Source organism: Arabidopsis lyrata, assembly GCF_000004255.2.
Source record: "Arabidopsis lyrata subsp. lyrata unplaced genomic scaffold ARALYscaffold_1, whole genome shotgun sequence".
In the NCBI taxonomy this organism is placed as follows: domain Eukaryota; kingdom Viridiplantae; phylum Streptophyta; class Magnoliopsida; order Brassicales; family Brassicaceae; genus Arabidopsis; species Arabidopsis lyrata.
This window is the reverse complement of record NW_003302555.1, coordinates 25,049,077-25,076,827: the sequence shown is the minus strand read 5'-3', so window position 1 is coordinate 25,076,827 and position 27,751 is coordinate 25,049,077. Positions and strand designations below refer to the sequence as shown.

Below are 27,751 nucleotides of genomic sequence, written 5' to 3'. Positions count from 1 at the left end.
TTACTTCTGAATTTATCTTGGAATATTGCAATGCTCGTTATTCTCAGTTTTTATGGGTTTTTTTTTTAATCGTCTATTACATCATCGTTAGTGATATTGGCTCCGACTCGTAACACGTATTATGGTAAGATGATGTTTTCTAATGCGATTTTGCAAGAATTATAAGAGAAAGAGATATACTTATTCATCTCTTGTGAGAAAGAGAGAAATTGTGTCAAAGCCGACGAATTGGCCTTGCGATGAGTTTATCTACAAGTAAAACATAATATATGTGAAAAAGATAAAATTAAATTAGTTTCGAATTTAAAAACTGTATCAAGTGGGTTCACATAATTCTCATGGTTATACTTCTTGTGAGAAAGAGATAGATTGAGTCAAAGCCGAGGAATTGGTCTTGTGGTGAGTTTATCTACAAGAAAACATTATATATATATATATATATATATATATATATATATATATATATATATATGTGTGTGTGAAAAAGATAATTAAACTATTTTGGAATTTAAAAACAATATCAAGTGGCTTCACACTAATATGATAATTATAATAAACTGTGGCATAAATTAGTTCATGCCCACCCACGAAAACAAAGCCTCATTGACATTTATGTTTTGGTCGTGACACAAATAAATATTTTCTCTATATCAGTTTAAGTGATGTTTTAGAGAATTTTTTTGGTTTCATTTTAAGTGATGTTTTCAATTTTCAATATAAAAATTAAATGTAGGACTAATTATACTTTAGAGTATATTTTTTAATTGGTTGAATTCATTTTATTTATTGATGTTTTTATGTAAAAGAAATAAATTAAATGAAAGTTCTTTGTTTTGTTTATTTAGTTTGTGTGTAGAAATCTTAAACATTATTTAAAATGATACAGAGGAAGTACAAAGAAAGAAAAACACAAATGAGTAGCATGATAATTAAACATGTTGGTATAAAAATAGGCATATAAGTCAACCCATCATTCGTTGACCCATTGGAGGAGCCATCATCTCTTGTGGCTGACCCATTCGCTGCTTTTGCACATTCCCAATCCAGCCTATATACACCAACATAGACAGGGAATAAGTAAAATTTATCATGAAAGAAAAATCAAATACTATAATTGAAAAAATCATGATAAATATTAAAAGTTGTATTATTTGAGAGTGGTTGGTGTTACCAATGGAAGGGTCAAGGCCACGATTTTTGAGTTCACGATATTCTTGGCAAAGAGCACAGTATTCACAGAAGCAATGAGTGATCCAATCTGGAGCTGGAGCATCCGGTAACCCGTACTTATTTCGGAGTTTGGCTCGGAATGTGCATGAGTATATACATGGTATCCCAAACAGACAACATATCAATCCATACAACATTCCACTCGTCCCACAAGCTGCAAATACGTACACATAGGCATAAAAATATAATTATACAAAATAATATGGTTTTGAATCACCAAATCGAGAATAACAAGTTACATGATCATAGTAAAATTCAATTTTCTTATGTTACCTTATGTAAATGGCATGATGACTTAAACTAAAATCGTAATTCATGAGAATTTGTGAACAGTAGAATCTTTATTCTCTGACTCCGCAATCTCGTAGATTACCAATCATATAATCTATAGTGTAATGCATGCATGTTACCTTGATATACATGTATGTTGATATATATGAATAAATATGCAGACTTACATGTTGCGCCTTCGTCGACAACCTCTGCGATCTGTCCGAACGTGACGAACGGGAAGCAAAATGTGATGATAGCTGATCCGAAAACACAACAAAGACGTCAAGATCATTATGTAACAATGGACCGACCAATAAAAATAAAATCATTGTAAAGTTTTTTAAAATATCTAACCATTTTCACCATCATGCATGCAATCAAAAAGCCCTGAAGTCCAGTTCGATGGTTGGTTAATAACTGGTGGTGGACGGACCATTTGTACTCCATAAGGTTGGCTACCCATTCCACCGGTGTTGATATTTGTAGGTTGGCCCGGTCTGCCCATAGGTACTCCACTTGGTTGGTCAACCCTTCCACCATTGTTGGGATGTTTCTGCTCGGCTTGGACTTGCTTTTCTTCAGGTGCATGAAATATCGGATTATAGTTATTGTTCATTCTTGGACTCGGGCTTCTATCTGGTCGACCCATTTGTAAACCGAAGAGAAATGATGATTAGGGTTTGAAAGAAAAGTTTGTTTTTTTGTTGTCGTTTTTTTTTGTGAAAGAAATTAGAATGAAGGTTTCGTTTATATAAAAACTTGATTCTAAGCAAGTTGAACTAGTTTGAAATTTTTGCACATCTTCCACTTTTTATTATTTAATATACAACATTGTCATGTTGTATATAAATAAATTCGTCAAATGAATATTTTTCTTCGTTTATTCTTATTGATGAAACTAGCTCCATTGCCAGGATTCTTTTTTAACATGGACCTATGAGGCTATGAGTATACAGCTTTTTTAGTATAAAAAAATTTTCCCACAAAAAAATATTTCGTGTTTATGAGGGAACATGTATATATGAAGATGCCAAAGAAAAATGTATACGAAAATTAATATAGGCATTTTCGAGCCATTTTTGTAATTTTTAATACAAATTTCACAATTTCGAGCCAGAATTTTGTAATGTACAGCGTTTTTTATTTGGTTGTGGCCATATCCAAAACACAAACGATATTCATTATATTAGTCAAATGCGGATCCATTATACAATTATCCTGACCTCGACCTCTACGACAATACAAGGTAGCTTAGTAAAACTTGGTTATAGACATATATATCAAGTTTAAGTAGAAAAAAAAAGAGATATATCAAGTTATATTTAAGTATATATATGTCGGCTTATATAACCCAAATCATAGTAGGTATAGATAACTTAGGATTATCTTTGACATACAAGATTAAAACGGAATATGTATACTTAGTTTCTTATTTGCGCAAAAGAAAAATATTAGTTTTCTTCACTTATATGAGTTGTATCACAAAACAAAGCTAAACCTTAAATAAACATAAAAGATTGACTTTGCAATTTTGTTGACATCTATTGATGGGAACTTTTAAAATTTATATAATAAAACTGAAAATACAAAACAAAAATTGGTATTGAGTCTATTGACTTGGGAAAATTATTGTTACTCGATAATGGTAATCATGATTGTCCATGCACATGGCTTTCATTCTTTTGCTTAGAAGACTTTGACTTGGGCTGATGAGTTATTATGATCCAAGCTAAGAACTAAAGTAAATACATAAAGGTAGTATAATTAAGAACAAGTAAACGTCTACGTCGAAGTCGTTGTAGTATAGTGGTAAGTATTCCAGCTTGTCACGCGGGTGACCCGGGTTCGATCCCCGGCAACGGCGTATTTCTTTTTATCTCACAAATGGCTGAAATAATTTTGGCCCAGCCAACAGGCCCATATGTCTTGTTGTTTTTTTTTTTTGTCATCCGAAATTAATTAGAGTTCTAAAGAGTCATTCCTGAGGAATGTTGTTTACATATGTGATATGAAACGGTTCTGTATGAATTTTTCGTGCCAGATTATCCGCTTTTACATTAGCATTATGAGAAATTAAAGATAAAGAGAAGGATGAGAATTCTTCCTTGTCGCTCTGGAATTCTTCCAAGTACACTGAAAACGCCGGCCATTCGGTTGGAGAAGACACCATCTTCACCAGGTCAGAACAGCCCATATGTCTTGTTGAAAAGAAGAACTTTGAGATTATTTTCCCGTTCCCTTCGCTACTTCTTTTTAGAACCTTCAAAATAAGCTAAAATTTTGAGAAATTTCACTCTACACCTTATTTTTTTATTTTTTTTTTGGTCAAATCACTCTACACCTAATTAAAGCCTATATTTTGAAATAAAATTATTCTTGGGGTTACCGATTTGAATATATTGTTCTTTGGTTATGAATTTTAGATGCGGTTTTATACGTTTTAGCTTACTTTTCTTGTACATGAATTATAATTTGTTTATGTGTGAGAAGAAAGTGCATTTGATACCAAATCAGTTATGTTGAGTTTTAGAACAAACCAAACATTATTGTTTACTTTTCATATACCATACTCTCAAATATATATCTAGCCCAGAACTTACTAAAATTTATGATACTAAGATGAAAATCCTAAAGTTGCAAAAAAATAAGAAAACATCAGTTATATAAACAAAATTACTGAAGAAGGTAAATAATTCATGATTAGCAGAAACAACTTTTGCTTGAGTTCGATGAAATATGGTAAGACATACACTAGTTATCATACTGCAGAGATGTACCACCCATCTCTAGGAATGCTATATTCTTTGATTAGTGCATCTGAGCCAGAATCTGATGAACTATTACAAAAAACATTATTTTTAGTAAATGTATTTGACTATTTACAAAACAAGTATCTACAAAAAAAAAAAAAAAAAATCAATGTATTGTAAATGTACCCACTCGTACATTGTGATTAGTTTAGTTAATTTAGGTATATCGTAGTCTACAACGTAAATTTCTCCGTTTTTGTTACCTAATTCAACAACTATGACTCCATTGGGATTAAACTTTGATTATTTTGTGGTGAGTTTTAAACTTTGACTTTTGCTGTACAGGATATGACTCCTACTTATTGTTTTGTGATTATCTTTGGACACTGTATAATTGAGAAAATTCCATAAAATCAATTCATTCTCACCAATCTCCAAATTAAATTAGTAGATGATATTTTAACGATAACACTACATAATTGAAAAATCGTATATATTTCACATAATTATTGTCATCAAATGATATGTCATCAAGTTTTTTCATGGGAACATCCTACTCTCCATTTTTTCTCTATTCTATTCATCATGTTTCTTTCCCAATACCCTAACAAATATCAAATATCAAATACTAAACTCATTTAGCCTACACACACAAAACCAAACATAATTTCTACTTTCATATACTCTGACATATTTGTTTAATTTGAAACTTACTAAAACATATATTTACTAAGATGAAAATCCTAAGAATACAAAAAATTACATCAGTTACTTCATAAAAAAAAACAATATAAGGTAAACAATTCATAATTTCTTATCAGAGAAGGTTAGTTATCATACTCCACGCCTGGATATTTTTATCCCATTAAGTTTCATGTCTGTTATAAAAAATGCAAAAATAATAAAGATTATATAAAAAAAGGGACATATGATTTACTCACATTGTTTGCATTTAACCATGACAAATTGACAACCCAATAATACAAGAGATTAAAACAACTATACATTCTCTAATACTTGATCTCTGGAATCTCGTCTCCCACCAGTTTGTCACTAGTAAAGTTTGCTACATTCCTATTTTTCTGTAAGATTTTTATACATCATTGAATATTTACTTCTTATCTCTACTTCTCTTCTAATCATATTTTTGGATTTGGTTCTTCCTCTTTGCATGTGCCTCTTCTATGTCAATTTTCAGTTACAAGAGAGCTTCTCCAATAAGTATGGCATTGTTTTATCGGATTATTTAACTTCAATTTTAGAAATTTTCTAGTCATCACTTGGTCTTTGATTCTTTAGTATGGTTTGGTTGTTGTATCTTTGTATACGTCTTTTCGACTTTCTCTCTACTGTCTGAATATGATAAATCCAATAGGCTTTTGTTTCAAGAAATTTACTGACATATTGAGAAAATTTTCATAAATTTTTGAAATGAAAAAAAACAGATTCCTCTGCTGTACATTATTATTTGCCGCAGTTTCGCTATTCGATTTGAGAATGTACACAAGTTTTCAGTACAATGTTGTCAGTTTATTACCAACTGTTTTGTTGTCAGTGCATTGTCGACGGAGCTGGATGTTGTTGCGGTAATGGTGGTACCGGATAAGCCGGTACAGCATAAGGAGCAACTCCAAGATGATGGTGATGGTGATGATGAGTTCCCATTGGAGGTGGAAGCATCACTGGCGTTCCAACAGCTGAACCCATATGATCAGGTGGTGCGATGATCGGTTGTCCCACAGGCGCACCACCATACATCCCTAATCCAGCCATTGTCGGTGGATGATGTGGTTGTGGTTGCGGTTGTGGTTGTGGTTGTGGCTGAGCTGGTCTATGTTTAACCACTTGTTGTTGTTGTTGTCCTCCTGTAACCGTAGGAGCTTGATTGTTCACAGTGGTGATGTCGTGAATACTAGACCGCCTTCTATCTCGGTTCATCGAGTTAAGCCGGATGAAGTATTTTTGAGCATGACTTGCAACTTGTGTCGGAGTTCTTGAGATCACAAAGTTCCTTGAAATGCTTCTCCAATCTCCTTTCCCAAATTTGTCCAAACCCAAAAGAAACAACCTTTCAAGAAAAACAAAGAATTCAATAAAAGTAAAGATCTTTGAACCAAAACAGAGCATTGAATAAAGATCTTTGAAATCTTTTTTCACTCTTTAAGTCTCAAATGTCAATGGATAGATTAAAAGATGATGAAGAAGAAACCGATGCTCTTCTTCAGTCCATGGAATCCCTTTTCTTCTCTCTTGCTCAGCTCTGGAGCCACCACTTCTTCCTCCATTGGAGCTACTTATCCCGGAGGTTCCAGGGTTTGGTTTCTTCTCCGATGATCCAGAGGAATGAGAGTCTCTGTTAGCAGGAGAAGTTGCTGCTTCATCGACGATGAGACCTTTGCGGTGATGATAACGAGGTAAAGGAACTTGACCATTCTCGATTGCTTTGACATCTTCTAAAAGGATTTGGTAATGTTTCTTTACTTCTTCTAAAGCTTTGCTTGGAACCAATGACGCCATTTTGTTCCATTGGTCCTCTGTTATCTCTTCCTCTACACAATGCAACGCAATTGCGTTCTCGAATGCTTTCTCTTCTTCTCTGCTCCATGTTGCCACCACACTCTCCATTCGATTGCTTCAATCTTTCACTCTGTTTCTCTCTCTCTCTCTTTTCTCTTTGGTTTAATCGTGTGGTGGACATGACAGTGTTTGTGAAACGCATATGTGAATGGGTCAGATTCTTTACCTTTTGGAGTTTTGTGAAACTTTTTAATTTTTGGTATTAAGTTGAGGTGCGCATGATAAGAGTGGACATTTGTATATGCGCAGGTTAGTATAGGGGACAGTGCATATGCGCAGGATAAGATGTTGATTGGGACTTTATCTTATTCACAAGGATCAATCAGTTGGGTTCGTTTTCTATTGTGTCACTCATAAGGAAAGAGTACGCATAGGATAAGATTCTTGTAGTTGACGATTACTCTTCACTTTTCTTTGAAAATTGATCCTCATTCATTATTTAGAGACTTTGGTCATTTCGATTTTCATTCTTTAGAGACTTTAGTCATTTCGATTTATATTACTCGAAATCAATCCAAAGATTAGTGTAGTTGGCAAACCTTTTTTATTTTATAAAATATTTGATTTCAAACAACTTCGTTCAAAAATGTTATTAATTTTTTGAATTTAAATGTGGAATTTTGTTAAGACAAATGCAGCTTGAAACAATCAAATTATAAATGTTGATCTCATTTTAAAATCTTATATTAGTGAGCATCAATGTAGTGTAAATGCAAAATTCGGATAGGAGAATGAAATAATCTGAGTTTTGCAAAAAAATAGTTATCAAGGTCAAAATAAGAGAACATGAAATCAAACTCAATTAAGAGAGAATTATATTTAACAAAGTATTGGATACATGAAATGATGAATTTTAAAGACAAAACCTAAAGTTCTAAGAAATCAATTTCTAGAGTTAGAAAAATGGTTATTTGCCTAATTTCCCATCTCTTTTATATAATAATAGGTGGGGTTTTCACATGAGCTCGTATAATTGTCATCTTGAGCTCGGAGAAGTTCGTCAATTAAGTGTTCGGATTTTACCGTTTTCATCTGATCTTGAATCTGTCTTGGCTTCGCGATGACGAGCTCGATTGTTGGGCTTCCCAACGACCAACGTATGTCATCCTAACTAGGCTTCTTACCATCTTTCACTTCAATAATAATGTGTTTTTTTCACATGAGCTCTATAATGGTCATCCTTTTTTTGTTGTGCCAAAATATAATGGTCATCTAAAACTCAATAAATGGATCAAATTAAGTGAAAAAAAAAAAACAACTTAACGGGTACTTCACTTAAAAATTGCTGGCTAGTTTTCAATTTCATTGTAGAGAATTTTTAAATTTCCAGTTGTTAATATTTGGGCCTTTGTGGAGACATTACTTGAATATGTTAGCTGGTAAGTATGTTATAGGCCCATATACAATATGTGTTCAATTTTAAATCGAATATTGTACGGATGATAAATGTCATATATAGTTCCGAATATATCGTTGGGTTACAGCTGGGGATTGAATCAAATTAACGTAATGCACGGAGGCAGAACTATAGAAGCTTTGTTTTATGTGGTCTTCAAGTTTCAAGTAAATAAATACATACTCTAATATGAAAATAAGGCCTAAAGATTGGGATATGAGAATGTTAGAGTACAATTAAAGAAAATGTCCGGTGCAACGGGACATATGCGTGTTTTCACATCCATGCATGCGTACTATATTTATCCCGTCAATCTTATTAAAACCTTTTGAGTCTATATTATGTAAACATTGTCAAATATCAAATATTCAGAAGAGAGTTTTCAGCTATCGTTGATTCATTTGTTTCGTATATGGATTTGATAATTACTATATTAATACTCTCGAGATTATAGCAGGAAACAAACAAACAAAAACCATTTTTGTGAACAAGAAGACAACAACCAAACATAAAAATAACTAATGGTCATTCTCTTAATGGACAAAGAAAAGAAAAGCAAGTAGTAGTATTCTCCTGTCCTGTCCTGACATGCCATAGATATATAACTTTCTAATTTTATATAACTTCATTCTCTTGATATATATATATATATATATATATATGATAAATCGTAGAAAATATAAAGTGAACTATCAAAGTCATCAACTAACAAAAAAAAGAACGAAAAAGGAATATCAAAGTCATCATCAAGTCAACTACTACTACCACCGTGCATTATGGCGACGAATGTCCGATATTCAAAACGTCGGACTACTCAAACTTATTTAGACAGCTCAATTAATTCGAATTTAATTTGTCCTATTTATTAAGTAGCACAAAAGTTAATTTTGAGCATTTCTCGGCTTTTTTGAACCCGTATATCGAAACAATCTTATTTATGTAACAAATACAAAATATCAATTGAAGATGTAAGGTTAAAAAAACAAATGTGCCCAACCTCCAATAACATTAGGTCATACCAAATACAGTGTAATAAATTCAAAACTTTGACTATTTGGCTTTTTTTAAATGCATGGCACCACTCCACCTCCATTCTTCCTTGAACGTAAAGTAACCTTTTGACTCTCTTCTTTAATTCCCTCATTTTCATACATTTGTTTTTTCACAAATCCAATACTCAAACCCCATACATTATGCCAAATATGTGATTAGTTTTGATCCGATCCATATCATAATTTGAAAAGTAAATTAAATTATTATGTGGTACTTTATTCTTCCGACTTATATAAAACTCCGCTCAAGCTGTAATTTCTTGGAGATTAACAAAAAAACAAACACCTTTTTTAATCATAAAATCTCATATCTTTTTCTCTATCCATTTCTCTTATTTCTCTCTCTTTCTCTCTGTCTCCATGACCTCTCCTGCTTCTTCATCTTCATCAAACTTTTCTCTACAAGGTCATGAAGAAACAACCTAAGCCGTGTAGTTTCCTCTTCCACATCGCTCTACTGATCTCTGCGCTGTTCGTATTTCTTCTTATTTCTTTTGCTTTTACGACTTCTTACAAGCACAAATCCGGCATTAATAGTTTAGGCCATAAGAGAATTCTAGCAAGTAATTTTGATTTTACTCCGTTTCTCAAGAGCAAAGATCGCACTCAATGGCAACGTCAAAGTCAAAGCCTGACCGGAAAAGAAACCGTTTCATGGTACAATGATGAGGAACGGTTGGTACCTAGCGGTCCGAACCCTTTGCATCACTAGCTAAAAGGTTTTTGACTTGTTTTAATAGATTTTGTTGCTTTTTTGGATTAATATTTTGTTATGAAAACATACATGAGCATGGATATATCATGATTATATATTGTGAAGTGTATTAAATTGATGTAACCATCATATTTGTTAATGGTTTCTTGATATGGATCTCTCCATTATCCTGTACAATAATTGTTATGATGTTGAGAAAAAGTACATTATTCATGTAAAGATAAGGTACGTTTCGTCAATTTGTTGTTTTGGATATATTTTGTTTTTGTTGTAGTGTTAAATTTTGGTAACAGAAGTTATCTATATTTGGTTAAAATGTAGTGTGTTTGAGTAAACAAAAAATAACACACACACACAATGTATTTCCTCTATAAACGTTCATGTTTCTCTATTTTATTGTGAAATTGAAAATTAGTTTATTCATGAAAAAGTACTTTTCTGATATTACTTGTCAGTGTTCTTATATAATCTATGTATATATATACATTAACTTGCATATTACAAATAGAAGAAGAAAATAAGACAAAAACACTTTACCGAAACCCGAATTATAATGCACGTTATATTTTATACATACTCTTCAAAATTCAAATACTTTCAGTAATATATATAGTTCAATATAAGTCAGTGTGTTTTATGTTTATTTCTCAAAAAAATATTCAGAAACTTTTATTCAAAAATCATATAGTTGGTATTGACATTTCATCTGCAACAAAAACAATTATCCCCAAAAAGTATGGACCTAATCCCTTTTCCAAATGTCAACAAAAAATGGTGGTGTTTGTTCACTAGCCATTTTATTAAACTATATATAGCGCCACAAATTATGTCGAGTGCGTGTTTTAATGAATACATAAGATCTATGGAATCCGTCATCCTATATGAAGTTCTTTTAGATTCTCTTCGAGAATTGTAATATATAAAAAGCTCCCAATAGTGAATTTACATATATATATATATATATATTGGATCTAGTGTTTCTCTTTACTGCGAAGTCCAGAGCAGTCCGGCTCAATTTATTATGGGGCTCATGGTAAAACTCTTATTAAAAAAAAAATTGGAAAAATTGGGTCTTTTAACCTTAATAAATTTTTTGAAACTGATAATGGACTCTGGACTTTTGCCTACCTTGCCACCCCCTAGAGCCGAGGTTTGTAAACCTATTTTGGAGGACACATCGTCCCGAAAAAAGACGAAAACAAAATTGAACTAGAAGTCCAGGTTCAACCTCCATTTGAAGGATCTAAGATTCACCACTAGACCAAGCTTTTGGTTTTGATATGTATTTGTTATCGGTAATGACTCTATATAAATTTGGTTCCAAAAAAGAGTGTATAATTCACGCATTTGACGTTTCACACATCTTCATGTAACTTTAAAAATTCAGGCTTTTCTTAAGGTGAGCAACATGGGCTCAATTGATTAAGATGATTGGCCTATAACCTTTTTTGATATAGGTCAAATAGAGCCCACCCCATCAATACATTTTATGAATGAATCAGAGATTATAAACCAACGATTGTGTAAGATTACATGAAATAGAAATAGTCGTATGCAATGCCATAGATATGACGCTTAAATTCTTCTTTAATTATATATTAAACTTAAAATTCCATATATATTTGATGTTTTCGTTGTTCTGTTATCTATCTGCATAACATCATTTAAACAAGAAAATTGAGTTACATATAAATGGATATACAAATTTATTTACTTATATATGTTGCGAACATGGGACTTGGTTCAAATCAAGATAACCACAAATACATGATAAACGTGATAAACCATGGTAAACAATCTCCACTTTTTCACTTTGTCTTCTTTGCAGAAATTCATGATTTCACGTATCTTGTATCGTTTTTGTATTTTATAAAAGATGCCGGATATTAGGAATGTGGCCTAACTTAACCCAAAACCTAGCTCTAGAGTTAAAGATTGCCACATCCTTTATATATTACTCAAATATCTTAATCCCAAGCAATGTAAGACATTCTAATAGGCCTCCTCGAGATGTGGGTGGGAAACGGTCGAACGGGAAACAGCCCAAGCCCAACATCTCGGAAATACAACAAGACATGCCACTTATATGGGCCACATAGGTGGGAAACCATTTGTGTAGGAATTTGCTTGTTGGGCCAACATTGGGCTCTGATACCATATTAGGAATGTGGCCTAACTTAACCCAAAAGCTAGCTCAAGAGTTAAGGATTGCCACATCCTTTATATATTACCCAAAGATCTTTGTCCTAACCAATGTGGGACATTCTAATAGGCCTCCTCTGATAATACATTCTTATCTTTTGCCAGAGGAAACACATCTTCATGAAATATGACGTTTCTAGAAATGAAAATTTTATTGCTCTCCAAGTCCATCAACCTATATCCTTTGTAGCCTGCAGGGTAACCCAAGAACACACAAGCTTTAGATCTTTCTTGGAACTTAGTTCTCTGTTTAGGAGATGTTGATCCATAACAAAGACAGCCAAAAGTCCTTAATTGATCATATGCAAGTGCTTTCCCTGTAAGAACTTCAAAAGGAGTCTTATTAGATAGAACTTGAGATGGAGTTCTGTTAATAAGAAATATTGCGGTCAAGATACAGTCACCCCAAAAAGGCAGAGAAACTTGAGATTGAAACATGAGAGCACGAGCTACATTCAAGATATGCTGATGCTTCCTCTCAACTACTGAGTTCTGTTCAGGTGTCTCTGGACAGGAATGGAAGGACTGTATACCTTTATCTTGATAGTAACTTGTGAAGTTCAATTCAGGTGCGTTGTCTGACCTAACTGATTTAACTTTGAGATTAAACTGATTCTCAACAAGAGTGATAAAAGCTGGAAAACTGTAAGAACCTCTGACTTGTTCCTCAGCAAATATACCCAGGTTGCTCTTGAATGATCATCCACTATAGTTAAAAAATATCGATATCCATCAATAGATTCAACTGAAAATGGTCCCCAGATGTCAATATGTAATAACTCCAAGTTTGTATTACAAATATTATTCTGAGAATGATAAGATAACTTCTTCTGCTTAGCCAAATGACAAATATGGCAGTAAGCTAAACCCTTATTCTTATGTCTAGTAGTGCCTAAAGACTCAGAAATAACATCCAATCTGCTGAATGAAGGATGCCCCAGTCTCTTGTGCCACATACTAACATCCACCACTGCATTCACTGAAATCTCTGTCTCCTCAATGTCCAAAACATATAGATTTGCCACTCTTCTACCCTTTCCAATGGTCAACTCCTTGGTAAGATCCTGAATTTCACAAGAATAGGGATCAAACACCACTCGGAAACCAAGATCAGTAGTGAGAGAACTAATACTGATGAGATTTAGCCTGAATTCCGGGATAAACAACACATTCTTTGTTGATCCTAATGGTTCCTACACCACTAATTTTAACAGTAGGTCCTGTAGGCAAGTTTACACAGCTAACAATAGCAGTATCCAGAGTAAGAAACAAGCTTCTATCATGTGAGACATGATGTGTTGCTCCAGAATCTATAACCCATGTCTTAGGGGAAATAGTATTTCTAGATACTGTCAATATACCAATGAAACAATATGTAGAAGAGGAAAACGAGATACCAGTGTTATCATTCTGAGATGTACTAGCTGCAGGAGAACCAAAACTTGACTGAGGTTGAAGCTGAGAACTAAACAGAGCGATGAACTGTTGAATCTGATCCTTACTAAGATCACCAATGACTGCATCTTATGTTCATACTTTTTTTTGTATCCCAAAATTGCTCTTCATTCGTTTACTAAAAAAGAGTTGGGAGTGAATTAAAGATCCCTTGACATAGTCCAAGGATGTGTTCCAAGTTGATTCAAGGTTTGCCACACATGACACAACAATGAACCATTTGGGTGGAAATTTTGGTTAGGAGAGCTTTTGGAGATCACATAAGGTTACTATTTACTAAGGGATATAAATAAATGCAATTTGGAGCACACAAATTAGATGACTTGCTACGGTACGACCAGTCAATTAACCCCAAAAAAACTTAATGGTCTTTCGTATATCAATTGAAAAAAATATGGTCATCTACAATTTGTTACCTAATCACACTATCGAATTTGAATCGGCCTAATAACACGATGTCATCGCTAGTGCAATATATTCCAATTTGAATTTGTTACATATTCCAATTTTAATAATACATAGCTAATATATTTTAGATCAAGATATAAATACTGTCTTGATTGAATAAATGTCATATAAAAGTTACAATTTCCAACAAAAATACGTCCAAGTAAAATTCTTTTTTCTAACTTCAACGGCCAAAAACAATTACTACCGAATCACATCTGTTGATTTGTAATTTTTTATAGATAATTTTGATAGGCGAAAAAGCTATAACTAAGAAGATGATTATTTTCACTTAAAATTAGAATTGTGATGTTAAATGTTAACACATCCATGGATATAGATTTACATAGTTATTGTTCAAGAACAAAATTAAAACACCAAAATGTCAAATGAGTGACGAACCTATGAAGACTGCGTCAGGTCTTCGAATAATGAAAGACAAAAAGTCAACGTACGAGGGACCAGTTCCGGCACCGCCGTCGACCCAAATAATTATAAAATAAAAAGTATATAGTGTAAAATTAATATACTGTTTTACAATAATGTTCAAAAAAATATGTCTAAATAAAAGCTGCAAAAGCTTTTCCAAAAGGATACATTCCATCGAATTTGTATGGCGATTAGAGATACATCAACACTATTATTATAAATCACTAGACAATAAATTTTGGTCAATAATCTGATTTTTTGTTTCACGATCGATGAAATGAAAAATTAGATATCGTTTTTGTCGATGTAAATCATGCATGGCCGTCCACGTGACGTTTACGTTCCTCTTACCAATCACCATGTATACCTTTGATTCTTTTTGTTTGGTCATTTACGTTAATCCCCAAAAGGAAACTAAAAGAATCAAAGGCTCAAAATCACAAAAACCTTTAGTTTCTTAGTTTGTTCATTAATATTCAAAGCATACACATTTACAAATATAAAATGCTATTGGTCTAAAGAAAAATTAACTTAGCTTTATCCAATAAATTTTCAATTCTTAGGATCAAGACCCACTCCCTTTTTCTGTAATGAAATTTAAAAGGATCTATAATTTCTATTTTAATATTTATGCCAAGATCGTTTAAGCATATCCCACGCATGCTCTTTGAAGTTTCAAATATTAAACATAAATCTAAATTATCTAATGAAAACGTACGAAAGTTTCAAAAATTTTAATATATTCAAAACTCATTGTCCACATATGACAATATGATAAATCAATAAATAAAATCAACGCAAAGACGACCGATTCCACCGGTAACCTAACACCCTTTTCTTAAATCTCATCAACATGTCTATACATATATATATATATATATATATATATATATATATATATATATATATATATATATATATATATAACATTAACACACACATTTCAGACACTAGAGAATAAATCGGTTCTAAATCTAGTGCTTGACTTTGACTTGTTAAACCCCTATAAAAGTAACTACGGCTTTTTTTACTTCTCATTCTTCGTATCCGGCGAAGATATGGACCGTTCAACGCCGGAACATAACTCACCCTCCTCCCACAAACGTCTAAGCGTGAGCTTTCTCGTCTCTATGATGGTTCTCTGCGCCAGGCATGCGAATCGGCTCTCAAAGAAACTAAAGCTAAAGTCTAAGAAGCGAACTCACAGCGGCGGAGAGGGTGGAGGAGAAAGATTCCGATGGAATATGATAAGCTCGTCTATGAGTTCTCCTAGGCCGAAAGAGTTGTTCACGGCTTTGAGCAACAAAGCGATGACGATGGTCCGCCGGGAAAAAACGGCCGAGAAAAAAGCGGTGGCGGTGGAGGAGGAGCACGGCCTTTGGCAGAAAGAGATATTGATGGGAGGCAAATGTGAGCCGTTGGATTTCTCGGGTGTGATTTATTACGACTGCAACGGACGGCTGCTAAATGAGGTGCCACCAAGATCGCCACGTGGCACTCTGTTACCTAGTTACCCGACCCGTTCTTAAGTCGGGTCGCAGTTAAACCTAATGGAACGAATGATTATTAAGCAACTTCATTAGATGATTGAAACGTCGATTACGCAGCAAAACAAAAATATTATGTATATAAGAATGTTGTAACAAGACAACGCCGGAACATAACTCACCCTCACAGAGACGATTGTTATTGTTATCGTAATCTAATATTTTTTGAGAGCATTAACTCGTCTTGTTTCATGGTCCAAAGTTTCAAACCATCATGCCATATTGTTATTGTAATCTAATTTCTTTTAGGTAGAAAAGTCGAATTAATTTCCTTTAGGTATACATTAATCTAATACTATTTATTTCAAAGGAAATCGATGACACATACTACTGAATGTTTTCAAACGAGTTAATGCTCTCAAAAAAAGGTCGTGATACACATGGATTAAGACTAGAATAATAATATTCAAAATACATGCTAAAATGATTTCAAAATTATTCGTGTCCGTAGACTAGAATGTGTGAGCCAACTCTCAAGGATAACGTAGAGCCATTAACGGAAATAACAGCTTCTTCTTCTTCTTCTTTTGTTAGTTTATTTATTTTCAAATGAGAGTAGGGCTATATTAATAGTCTCGATTCAACTTTGATTTTCATATTACTTTTGACTCTATCAAATTTATCAAATTCATTTGACTTAGTTTAGTTTGATTCGGTACGGTTAGTTGTTGAAGAAAAATCTAAAAGCAAACCGTGTTTTTCTTAATAACGAAAACAATCAGGAGGATTTCATGCCAAAATTAATCTCAGTAGTTTATAAAACGCCGGATATTACTGTCATGTCAATTTAATATGTTTCATTATAAGAAATACGTTTTTTAATGTATTTCTGTATTAATTGTAGAATTTTTAACTAAAAACAAATTATAGTTTAGTAACCTCCAAATAAAAGTTTAAACAAAAGTAAAACGTGAAAGTCTTCTTGGTCCAATGGTTGACAAAATGGTTCATTAATACTTCTACACCAAATTTGGTACTCGATTTCTAGAAAACATAATTTTTTACAGATAAATGGTGCAAACTTTACTGGAAGTCTCAAAGTGCTCCATGCAGAATTTCAGTTTAAAAAATGTTTAGTTAACAATCTCCCAAAAACAAAAAAAAACAAAAAAAAACAAAAAAAAAAAACTAAGACGCAAAAGGAATTAAAGATGTTGGTCGTTCAAACTTATTCACCATCCCAAAGAAACACAAAAGATCCATGCAATGGAGAGAAATACTGAAATACTAACCCAAATCACTAGGGTTTTTTCTCTGACAGAGCATTACAATTCTGACTCGAGTAACCTTTTTAAATAAAAGAACCGAAAATAAAATAAAAAAACTCCATAGATGTTGTAGTCTTGTAGAACGACATGAACGCTACCAAAGGTAATTGTAGCCAAGACCAATTCAATTTCCACCAGTTTCTTCATTCTCCACCTGTTTTAACACACACCATTTCATATAGTAAGTAAATAATTTCAAAAAAAAAAACAAACACAGCTTTAAGAGATCCCTTACCTTTGGAAAAAGATGCTTCTTCGATTACTTTCGAACTATCTTCTGCGTGGTGACCCCGAGAGCCCGCATAGCCTGGTTCAGGCTTGGAGGTGGTGGTCCATCTTCCCGAACCGACAAAGGTGAGGATTTGATTAATGGCTAATCAGAATAATCATCATCTTCATCAATAACCTCTCCATCATCAGAATCAAAAGCACTCATGTCAAGCTGGTAACGAAGTATAGCTCCAATCCCTCCATACCCTTTGCAAAACTTAGACCCTTCCTCTGATTTGTTGGTTACAAATTCTAACGCACAACCAAAACGCATGTATTCATCAGCCAGCCACTCCAATAACGACATCTTCTCTTCCACATCCAGTTTGATTTGCTTACTTTGAAACTCTCAGTGTTGCTTTCTTCTTCCTTGTTCAAGAATTTTAGCACAGTTTCACCTGTTGTACTGTTCCTGATCAACACATATCTGTTGATATCAAGATTTTCCCACACAATCAGCGTTTCGGCAGCACCCGAATCCAAAGCGTTTAACGTGTCATCCAAGCCAACCACATACTTCCCTGTGTCCTGCTCTATCTCCTTTAAGTACTTCCCTATCAAACGCTTCTCTTGAATAAACTTTACATTCGCCAAGACTTCAGATGACAGCTCAATAGCCTCATTGAAACCACGTTCTCCTCCATGTGATACACGTACTACATTCAGTATCTTCGCCGCAAGCCGAGGGTCAAATACAGCTGAGTGACTCAATTCAGTCATGAGATACCCTAAACCGACAATTATCATCCCAGCCACATTAGGCTAACATGTTGAAGGACTGATGTATAACCTTGTAGCGAGCTCAGCATTTTTCCTCAAATAATCAAAAATAACCGAAAAATATCCAAAAATATCGGAAAATATCCAAAAATAACCGAAATATACGAAAATATCCAAAGTAAAATAACCGAATGGATACTAAATTTTAAAACCAAAAGAACCGAAACCAAAACCGAACCAAAATTTCAAAATATCCGAATAGTTACTAAATTTTAGAACTAAAAAAACCAAAATCGAATGGAACCAAACCGATTGGACAACCGAACGCCGAGGACTACGTCAAACTAAAGGTGCTCCGTGCTTGATATACAGTTTATCTGGCGTCTATAACTCACAAAATCACATTTACTAATTTGAACGAAAGTTATGAAAGAGGAAACTAGTACAAAAGAAATATTGGGGATTCATTTTATATATCTCGGTATCTACTAGAGAATAAACACAAACCGCTCCTTTTTTTGGTTTTGTTAAAGTGACATTCATACAAACACAGACCACATTTCATATATTATTGATCATATATACCAAGAGAGAGAGAGGAAAAAAACACAACACTAATTAAGGGGAAAAACAAAAAACGTGTAATTTCTACATGAGACCAAACCATATCGGTTAACCTTCATGCACCAGGTGCTGCATCTTTCAGCGTACCATGGAAGTACCCACCAGCATAATCTTTTACATGGGCCGCCGTGTCATGGATTCGACTCCGAGCATAATCCACCTGATCCGACCCAAGTGGATGCATGCCTTTAAAATATCGATACAACCACAACACAACAGCCCCCGTAGCGAAGAGGGATCCGGCGACGGACAAGAATCCGGTAACGACGAGGAACAAAGGGATCCAAATAGGGCTTGTAATGATGATGAGTGGGAGAAAAGCAATGAATCCGAGGACAGAAGCGGTGACGGTGATTCCGGTGAGTAAAAGGAGGATTCCACCAGAGATGAAAAATGCGAGGAAGCCGAAGAGCTGACCGGAGTGATTAGGAGACTGCGATTGTAGTAGCTGACGGAGAAGAGATGAGAGGGGGTGGTTGGTGGTGGTGTTGTTGCTGCGTGGGACGGTGGTTGAGTTGTAGATGGGTCTGTGTTGTGTGTGGCTGCTAGGGTTGGTTCGGTCAGCCATTCTCGGCGAGGAGATAGAGAGATAGATGTGTGAGGTATGAGAGGAAAAAGAGTGAAACAAATGGAGACAGGTTCCGGAGTGAAGGCGCATGCATACAAACACGTGGAGTTTCGGTCTTGTTTTTACTAAATTGTTCTTTTAAAATATTTTCTTTTTCCAAATTGGATTTTGGTTTTTGCCTTTTTGGTTTTGCAAAAAGTTAAGCAATTGCGTTGCACATATTTATGTATATTGAAATCAAAATTGGGTTCATGGATTGCCGCCATTCATATATGTTATCTTCAGTCTGAAGGAATTTTTTTATAGTAATTTAGATCTAGGCCGCGAGCTTTTATTAACGTAACCTTCATGAAGTTTACGTGTGACGCAAGGACAAATCTATAGCTATCAAACCATATTTAAAACAAAACTCATGTCTACAGGAAAGAAAAACGTTACTCACAAAAACACAGAAATCAAGTTTCCCACTAGATCAAATCCATAATGAAAAATTGTTCACACTATATAACAACAAATAAGACTCTAATATTAAATCACATATATGCTTATATAGATATTTATATGCATACACATATCACTATATGTACATGTATATGTTTACTAATCGGAAAATCTGAACTAAATTAAAAGCTTATGGATTAATCTCATGAATTTGTACCGGAAACTATAGTAGATATACAATTGGAAATATAAAGTTTAATTTGTGATGCACCAAAAACCTTATGATTGAAATTTATTGTAGAAACAATATAATTTGTTAGACATGTTAATAGAACAAATCTTGTGAGTGCTCTTTATTTTTCTTTTATTGAAAAAAAAAAATTCAAGCGGACTTTGAATACATAATTGAATCTAAATATATTACTAGAAGAATATGTGAGAAATCTATGTAAGTTTATTTTACATGAACCCTAAGACCTTTAAACATCTAGGTTAATCACATAACAAAATCATTAGGAGGTTTATCGGATTACCTCCTTTCATTGTCGCGGAGATTTCTCCGTGAACAGTTTTCCTGAACTTTTAGGTTAGGAGATTAGGTTTCTCTCACATTGCCTATAAACGTAGCTTTAACGTGTTGCGTTTTTATGATATCTTTATGATGGTCTAAAAATATATATTTATAGGTGGAGAGAAGACCTATTCCTCATTAGGATTTACTTAGGATTAATCTCGACCGTCCATCAAAGAAGAGATTTATTAGGAAAAACTCCGTTATTATCAATTTGATTGGTTACCAAATATATTAAATAATAACATTATTCCAATAGAAAACGGATAACTATAAGACTATATAATAGGGGAAAAATATTAATTAATATTTCTTACAATCTATATATAGCAGTCTTGCAACTTTGAGAGAGAGAGGGGGTATATTATTTTGTATTAAATTTGGCAACAACATTTCATAGGACATGTAATACAAGAAGAACCACATTGTCCACCATTTTTAAATCCAGTTTGAATACAGTAGTACATACAATGATCCCGTCCATAACACAATATATTGCAGTTGTCAAATGATTTTCGATACCTGCATCTATACAAGTCCACATAAATATACCAAACATAATCGATACAAACATGTGTTAATCTTATTTATAACATTTCAATAAAAAGATAAATATAAAAGGTGCCCAAATAATAGAATTTTAATGAAATTTTTTGAATGTATGATATATATATATATATATATATATCATAGAAACAAAACATGGTCATTAGAAATTTTACATATTTAACATATATCTTTTAAAATGATCAACACTGATGTTTAAAATAAGTAAATCAAACTTTAAATATACCTGACATTGGTTTGTCCCAGTGGCGGACCCAGAAATTATTTTTACCGGGGTCAAATTTTTTTTCTTTTGAATTTATCATATAATTTCTTGTTTATATTATTACCCAAACACTAAACAAATGTGAACTTAAAAAAAAAACATTTCTATTTTGTCATTATTAATTAGAAAAGGTATACAAGTTCCAATAAATGTTTTGATTTAAAAATAAATAAGAAAAACAGTAAATACATAACATAAAACATGTATTGAAGATGTACAAAAGAAAAAAAAATTACATAAAAGTGTGTAAATATAGAGTCGAACACGAGTGTAGGTGTGTCAATTATGAAGGATTTACCAATTTCGCTAGAATGAGTTTTTGTATCCTAATGCATTAGTATAAATTTGAATATTTAAGGTGGGTCAGTTGACCCTCCTTTTCCCTTAGTAGGTCCGCCGTTGGTTTGTCCATTATACCTAATTAAAAAAGGGAGATCAAAATCGATGTGGGAGAAAATCATAAACACATTTACTCATTTTCGTAAAATCGAAACCAGAGAATTCATATGATTTATTCACATATCTTCGCCAAATAATCATCATCACTATTATTTTGGCGGGAAATTTACAAATTTACATTTTTGGTGGAAAAATTGCAGATTTTCGTTTTTGTTGGAAATTGTGAATCTTTTTGGCGGAAAATTGCAATTTTACTTTTTTGGCGGAAAAATTACAAATTTACGTTTTTGGCGAGAAAACTGCACATTCTCCTTTTTAGTTAAAAATTGTGAATCTTTTTGGCCGGAAAATTGCGGATTTACGTTTTTGGCGAGAAAATTAGAAGTATACATTTTTATCGGGAAATTGTGTATTCACATTTTTAGGCGGAAAAATTGTTTTAGACTTTTCACTTTTGTATTCAAATATGAAGCATATACTTTGTTGTTCAAATTTGTTATATTCTGACCAATGGACAACCCAATTAGATATAGTCGTTAATGGACATGGTTTTAATGGACATGGTCACTATTTGTCCATAATTAAAATGGTCAATATTGGACTTGACAAACTGGACGTGGACAACCCATTTTAACAGCTCTACCCACCAATAATCATTTCAAAGTAATTAATTTTATGGTAAATTACATCTTGTTATCTAAGCACTAATCGTCAATTAATACATAATTTTAAATAAAAGTTAATTGAATGATAATAACACAAGTGCATATATATATATATATATACGTATAACAAAACTTAAAATTAAATATGTGTTAATATATGATTAAATGTATAAACAAAATCCTTAAATATATAATACAATAAAATATTAACAATGAAAATTTCTTAGAAAACCAATGTTATTTAAGATTGACAAAATAATTCTTAATGGAAGGCTACATGATATTTTTTTAATAATAAAAAGCTATTCATATCTCCTAGAAACATTAACTCATTTAAATTTTTTGTTTTTTTTTTAAAATAAATATCAATGTATCACATGTTATGAAACAATAATGAGTAATTTAAAAATGTAACAAAAATTTCAAATGACTATTAAAATATAGAAGTATAATATAGTTTAGTCTAAAATACAAAATATAGTGTTATCTATAGTGTTAACTTCCTAGATTTTTTTGCATTGATTAATTATTAAAGAGATCCCGATTACAAACGTTTGAAATATAATAAGGAACAGAGGAATGAAAAATAAAACTTGTGTATCCTCCTCGATGGTTTCTAGCTAGTTAATCGGCTGGTTGGTTTGAAGATCTTGGAGTCCAAGTGTATTCTACATTCTCAAACTTTCTTTCTCAACTTCTGATGTCGTGAATCCAATTGATGATGTCGAATCTCTTTACATTTCCTGTCAACACCTTTGTTAAAACTTGGTTGTCACCTTCGAAGATAACATTTTTGTGGCCTCTTGTCCACAAGTGCTGCGTTGCGTGTATAAGACTTTGGCATTTCGAATCTAACGCAGATTGCACAACAGATCATGCTCCTTGTCCTGCTCCTTTGAAGTTTCCTTGCGTGTCACGGATTATCCAACCCATTGTAGCTCTGGTTTGATTGTTGATGTAACTTTCATCATAGTTACATTTAACCCATCCCTCTCTCGGTCTCTTCCATCTTTTTCTATTTGTATCATAACCGGTGTTATTACAAGGACCTTGTCTATGATTGATTGTTGTAGTGTCTCCAACGATTGACCACTCCTCTGCCTCTTGTCTTGCTTCTCTCAGTTCGCACTGCCAATTACGAGTTTTCCGTTGAAAGACTAAATAATTTCGACTTTTCCATATCTTCCACAAAATCCAGAATGGAAGGTGAGCTAGTGAGTCATAGATCCCTCTATGTTTATGGAAGTTGAACATTGCTTTTAATTTCTCTTCGACTGTAACCAGCGAGTTGGTTAGACTTGGGATTGGCAGGTTAGATGCTCTCCAAATCTGTGTAATATGCGAGCAGTTGAAGAACAAGTGCTCTGTTGTTTCCATCACTGAGACACATCGACGACAAAAACCATCAGAAGGTATATGTCTTTTCTCTAGTTCTTCACCGGTGGGAAGCGCTCTGGAGAGCATTCTCCATAGAAAGTGTTTCAATTTCGGCGCAGTGTGAGATTTCCAAATTTCACTTTTGATTTGGGGATCACAATGAGGGGGAATAGGTAGAAGATCGTTATCCGGGATGTGAGTTGCAAGCCAATATCCGGATTTCACCGTGTATATGCCGTTCTCTGTATAATGCCATCCCAGGTAATCCTTATATTGATGAGGGCTGATTTTTGTGCTTAGGATGTGAACTGCATCTTCCGGGTGAACAACTTCACGTATTGGTCTTTCATTCCATTCGACTTTATTGGGGAGAATCAGATCTTTAACTAAAAAGACAGTTGCTTGGTGTCCGGTCAAAGGCCGTGGAGCACGAGGTGGGTGTGTCGATAACCACGGGTCAATCCATGTTTGAATCAGATCACCACTTCCAACGATAAAACGTAACCCTGTTTTTAAAAGATCCCTCCCATGGAGGATAGATTGCCAACCAAAGGATGGTTGAGTACATCTAGAGGCTCTAAGAATGTAAGAAAGTGAGAAATACGTGCCACGGAGGATTCTAGCAACTAGGCTATTCGGATTTTGAAGGATTCTCCATCCTTGCTTTGATAGTAAAGCATCGTTAAATTTCTCTATGTCTCGGAATCCAAGGCCATCTTCCTTTTTCATATGCTTCATCTGATTCCATGCAACCCAATGAGTCTTGTTTCCTTGGTCTTATGTGTTCCACCAGTAGTTAGCCATGATTCTCTCTGTTTCTTCACAAATGCTCTTTGGAAGTTTAAAGCAGTTCATGGTGTACACCGGCATTGCAACGGCGATTGACTTAAGAAGAATTCTTTTCCACCATGGGACAGGAATTTGTTGCTCTAGCCCTTTGTTCTTTCTCTAACCTTCTCAACAATGTATTGAAATAGTTCTACCTTTTTCCTTCCAAACTGTTAAGGCAATCCCAGATACTTGCCACATCCACCATCATTGAATATTTGGAGTTGTCTTCTGATTTGAGTCTTCGTCGTATTTGGTACTCTTTTTTCAAAGGTTAAGGGTGACTTATTGGTATTTACCTTTTGACCTGATGCACATTCATATTGAAGTAACACATTCTGTATCGCCTTTGCTGCTTTCATATTGGCCTGAGAAAAGAAGAGAGAGTCATCCGCGAAAAGGAGATGAGTCACAGAAGGGCTTGCATTGCTTACTTTTATTCCTCTAATGTTGCCTTGAGTCTCAGCTCTTCTCATCATGTGACTTAAAACCTCAGCGCACAGAATAAATAGATAAGGTGACAAAGGGTCGCATTGTCGAATACCTCTTTCTGGCTGAATAAATCCTTTAGGTGATCCATTGATGTTAACCGAAAATGTGGTTGTCCGGACACAAGTCATAATCCACTCAATCCACTTGGTGTCAAAGCCAAACTTGAACATTGCTTCTTGGAGGAAATCTCATTCAATTCTGTCGTAAGCTTTGGAGATGTCAGTCTTGATAGCCATGAAGGAGTTTGCACATCTCTTTTTAATCTTTAGAGCATGCATAATCTCATGAGCGATGAGATCATTGTCTGTGATAACTCGGCCAGGAATGAAAGCTGCTTGTTCTTCAGAGATAACGCTTGAGAGATGTGATTTTAAACGAGTCACCAAAATTTTTGAGATGATCTTGTAGCTTACGTTACATAAGGCTATGGGACGGTAGTCGCTCATGTGTCTCGCAGTGGTTGACTTTGGTATTAGACAGAGATTAGTGTGATTCATGGATTTGTCAAACACGCCTTTTTCAAAAAAATTCCTCACTTCCTCAATAATATCTGCCTTCAATATCTCCCAAAACTGTTGATAAAAAGCATCTGTGGTGCCATCTGGACCCGGTGCCTTTGAAGCACCTATGGAGAACACCGCTTGTTTTATCTCCTCCTTTGTTACCTTTCTCGTCAAGTCTGCATTTATTTCATCTGAAACCCTCGGCACGAATTCATGAAAAACATGGAAGTGGTTATTCTGAGGAGTAAGCTCACTTTGAAAGAGCTTTATAAAGAAGTCTTGGGCCACTTCTCCAATTTGAGTATCTCCGCGATGCTCAGTACCTGCATCATCCAAGACTGAAACCATCTTGTTGCGGGTTGTCCGTGTTTTAGCTGATGCAAAGAAGAATTTGGTGTTTTGTTCTCCGCTTGATAACCATGTCTTCCGACTTTTTTGGCGCCAGAATTCCTCTTAATCCGCATAAGCTCGAGAAAGTTGATGTCTGAGATCTCTGAGACGTTGTGTAGGTGAGCCATCCGAGTGAGTAGAGTCGAGACGTTTTTTAAGGATCAGTATGTCCTCTCTAGCATTAGCTTGGTATCTCCTCTTCCATTTGGATATTTCTATACGGTAATTTTTTAGCCGAGAGATGATACCTTCGTGATGGCCGTTCAATCTTGAATTTCATCCCTTCTTCACAGCGTCGTTAAAGCCATCTTAGTTGACAAGTCTGTTATCAAAGCAAAACTGTCCTTGTCTCGGAGTAAAATTATTGGTGATTGTAGCAACCACTCTATTTTCAAAAATTCAGAATGGGAAGCCGGGTATTGCGAGAGCCAAGCATTGTTGACCAGTGTACGGTCGAGACAACATGATACATCATGATGATGTCTTTTACCAACCCAACTGAAGGGATCGCCTGTGTATTTAAGATCAACAAAGTCGCATACGTAAAGCATTCTTCGAAAATCTGCGAAAGAACTTTCTGGTCTAGGAGGTCCACCTTTCTTCTCATTGTTGCTTTTGATTTCATTGAAGTCACCTATTGCCATCCAAGGTCCTTCTCTGTTTGTTGTTGTTCGTTCTAGTCTTTCCCAAACCTCATGTCTTAAAGTTGGATTTGGATTTCCATAAACACAAGTCAAATAGAAACCAAATCCATTAGATTGAACATACGTATCTACAAGGTTTGGGGAAGTAAAAAGAACAGAAACAGAAATATAACTTTTCCAAAATAAAGCAACTCCTCCACTTAAACCTACAGGAGGGACAGTTATAACTCTGTCATAACCTAGGTCACCACATACATCTCTAACTATGTCATTCCTTTGCTTGGTTTCCATGAGACAAATGATGTCTTGAGAAAAAGTCTTCTTGATCTCCTTTACACGTCGAACTGCGAGGTCATTGCCCAGTCCTCTACAGTTCCAAGCAGCTGTCCTCATGGAGGAAGAGGTGGTTCTGGGCCCACCGCGCCTCTCACAAGTCTTTTGGGGTGAGTAGCTTCACCAGAGCTTCCACTGCTGTCTCCAACTTCGCGGATAGTCAGCTTATGGTCAGACTTCTCCGATCCTTCTATCCAGTCCTCCCGCTTTCTTTTCCCACGCTCGTTTGTAGATCTAGTGGTTGCATCTTCAAGTTTGGGAGTATGAAGGAGATATCTGGGAATGTTTGAAACTCTCGGGATTTCCTCCATGTTAGTATCCGCAGAGTTATTTGGGTAGGTGATCTCGTTTGTTTCCTGGGTTGGACTCCACATACTAAAGTCACCTGTTCTTTCTTCCATTCCTTCATAATTCGCAAGAGCATCATGATTTGGGTCTATGTCATCAAGATCTTCCTCTTCCTCAGGTGCATCAGCATTGATGTCGTTTTGTTCTTCACCTTCATCATGATCATTGACATTGATCTCACGAATGATTACTCCTTGGTTTTGTTGTCGAGCATGAGGGATTTTTTCATCATCATCATTGTCTGGAAACTGTTCCTCTCCACCATTCTGGAGCACACAAGCCCCTGAATCATGTGTTAATATACCGCAAATCTTACAGAATCCTCTAAGTCTTTCATAAAGGAAGCGCAAGATGGTGTTAATCCCCTCCTGGAACTGAAATTGTCTTTGGAAACGTAAAGGATGA

General features: G+C 34.4%; 5 protein-coding genes, 1 non-coding gene and 1 pseudogene across 6 annotated transcripts; 3 read left to right on the top strand and 4 right to left on the bottom strand.

The window, feature by feature from the left end:
• Window positions 1-840: 840 nt before the first annotated feature.
• LOC9327535 (protein PLANT CADMIUM RESISTANCE 6) lies at window positions 841-2,219 on the bottom strand. Its single transcript, XM_002891427.2, has 4 exons — window positions 1,858-2,219; window positions 1,689-1,760; window positions 1,172-1,384; window positions 841-1,048 (listed from the first exon to the last, which is right to left on the bottom strand). The coding sequence occupies exons 1-4, from the start codon at window positions 2,150-2,152 to the stop codon at window positions 963-965; spliced, it is 666 nt and encodes a 221-aa protein (XP_002891473.1). The 5' UTR covers window positions 2,153-2,219; the 3' UTR covers window positions 841-962.
• A 1,076-nt stretch (window positions 2,220-3,295) lies between these two features.
• Window positions 3,296-3,367, top strand: TRNAD-GUC. The gene has a single exon. It is a non-coding gene; the product is annotated as a tRNA-Asp (tRNA).
• Window positions 3,368-5,650: 2,283 nt separating this feature from the next.
• Window positions 5,651-7,038, bottom strand: LOC9330215 (transcription factor MYBS1). The gene is made up of 2 exons (XM_002891426.2): window positions 6,463-7,038; window positions 5,651-6,321 (listed from the first exon to the last, which is right to left on the bottom strand). Exons 1-2 carry the CDS (start codon window positions 6,876-6,878, stop codon window positions 5,805-5,807), a joined length of 933 nt encoding a protein of 310 aa, XP_002891472.1. The 5' UTR covers window positions 6,879-7,038; the 3' UTR covers window positions 5,651-5,804.
• A 2,179-nt stretch (window positions 7,039-9,217) lies between these two features.
• LOC9330214 (CLAVATA3/ESR (CLE)-related protein 11) lies at window positions 9,218-10,116 on the top strand. The gene has a single exon (XM_021014979.1). The coding sequence runs from the start codon at window positions 9,688-9,690 to the stop codon at window positions 9,988-9,990; it is 303 nt and encodes a 100-aa protein (XP_020870638.1). The 5' UTR covers window positions 9,218-9,687; the 3' UTR covers window positions 9,991-10,116.
• Window positions 10,117-15,460: 5,344 nt separating this feature from the next.
• Window positions 15,461-16,251, top strand: LOC9327534. The gene has a single exon (XM_002894106.2). The coding sequence runs from the start codon at window positions 15,585-15,587 to the stop codon at window positions 16,053-16,055; it is 471 nt and encodes a 156-aa protein (XP_002894152.1). The 5' UTR covers window positions 15,461-15,584; the 3' UTR covers window positions 16,056-16,251.
• A 951-nt stretch (window positions 16,252-17,202) lies between these two features.
• LOC9327533 lies at window positions 17,203-18,896 on the bottom strand (annotated as a pseudogene).
• LOC9327532 (oleosin 14.9 kDa) lies at window positions 18,775-19,788 on the bottom strand. Its single transcript, XM_021010938.1, has one exon. The coding sequence runs from the start codon at window positions 19,611-19,613 to the stop codon at window positions 19,011-19,013; it is 603 nt and encodes a 200-aa protein (XP_020866597.1). The 5' UTR covers window positions 19,614-19,788; the 3' UTR covers window positions 18,775-19,010.
• Between the last annotated feature and the right edge of the window lie 7,963 nt (window positions 19,789-27,751).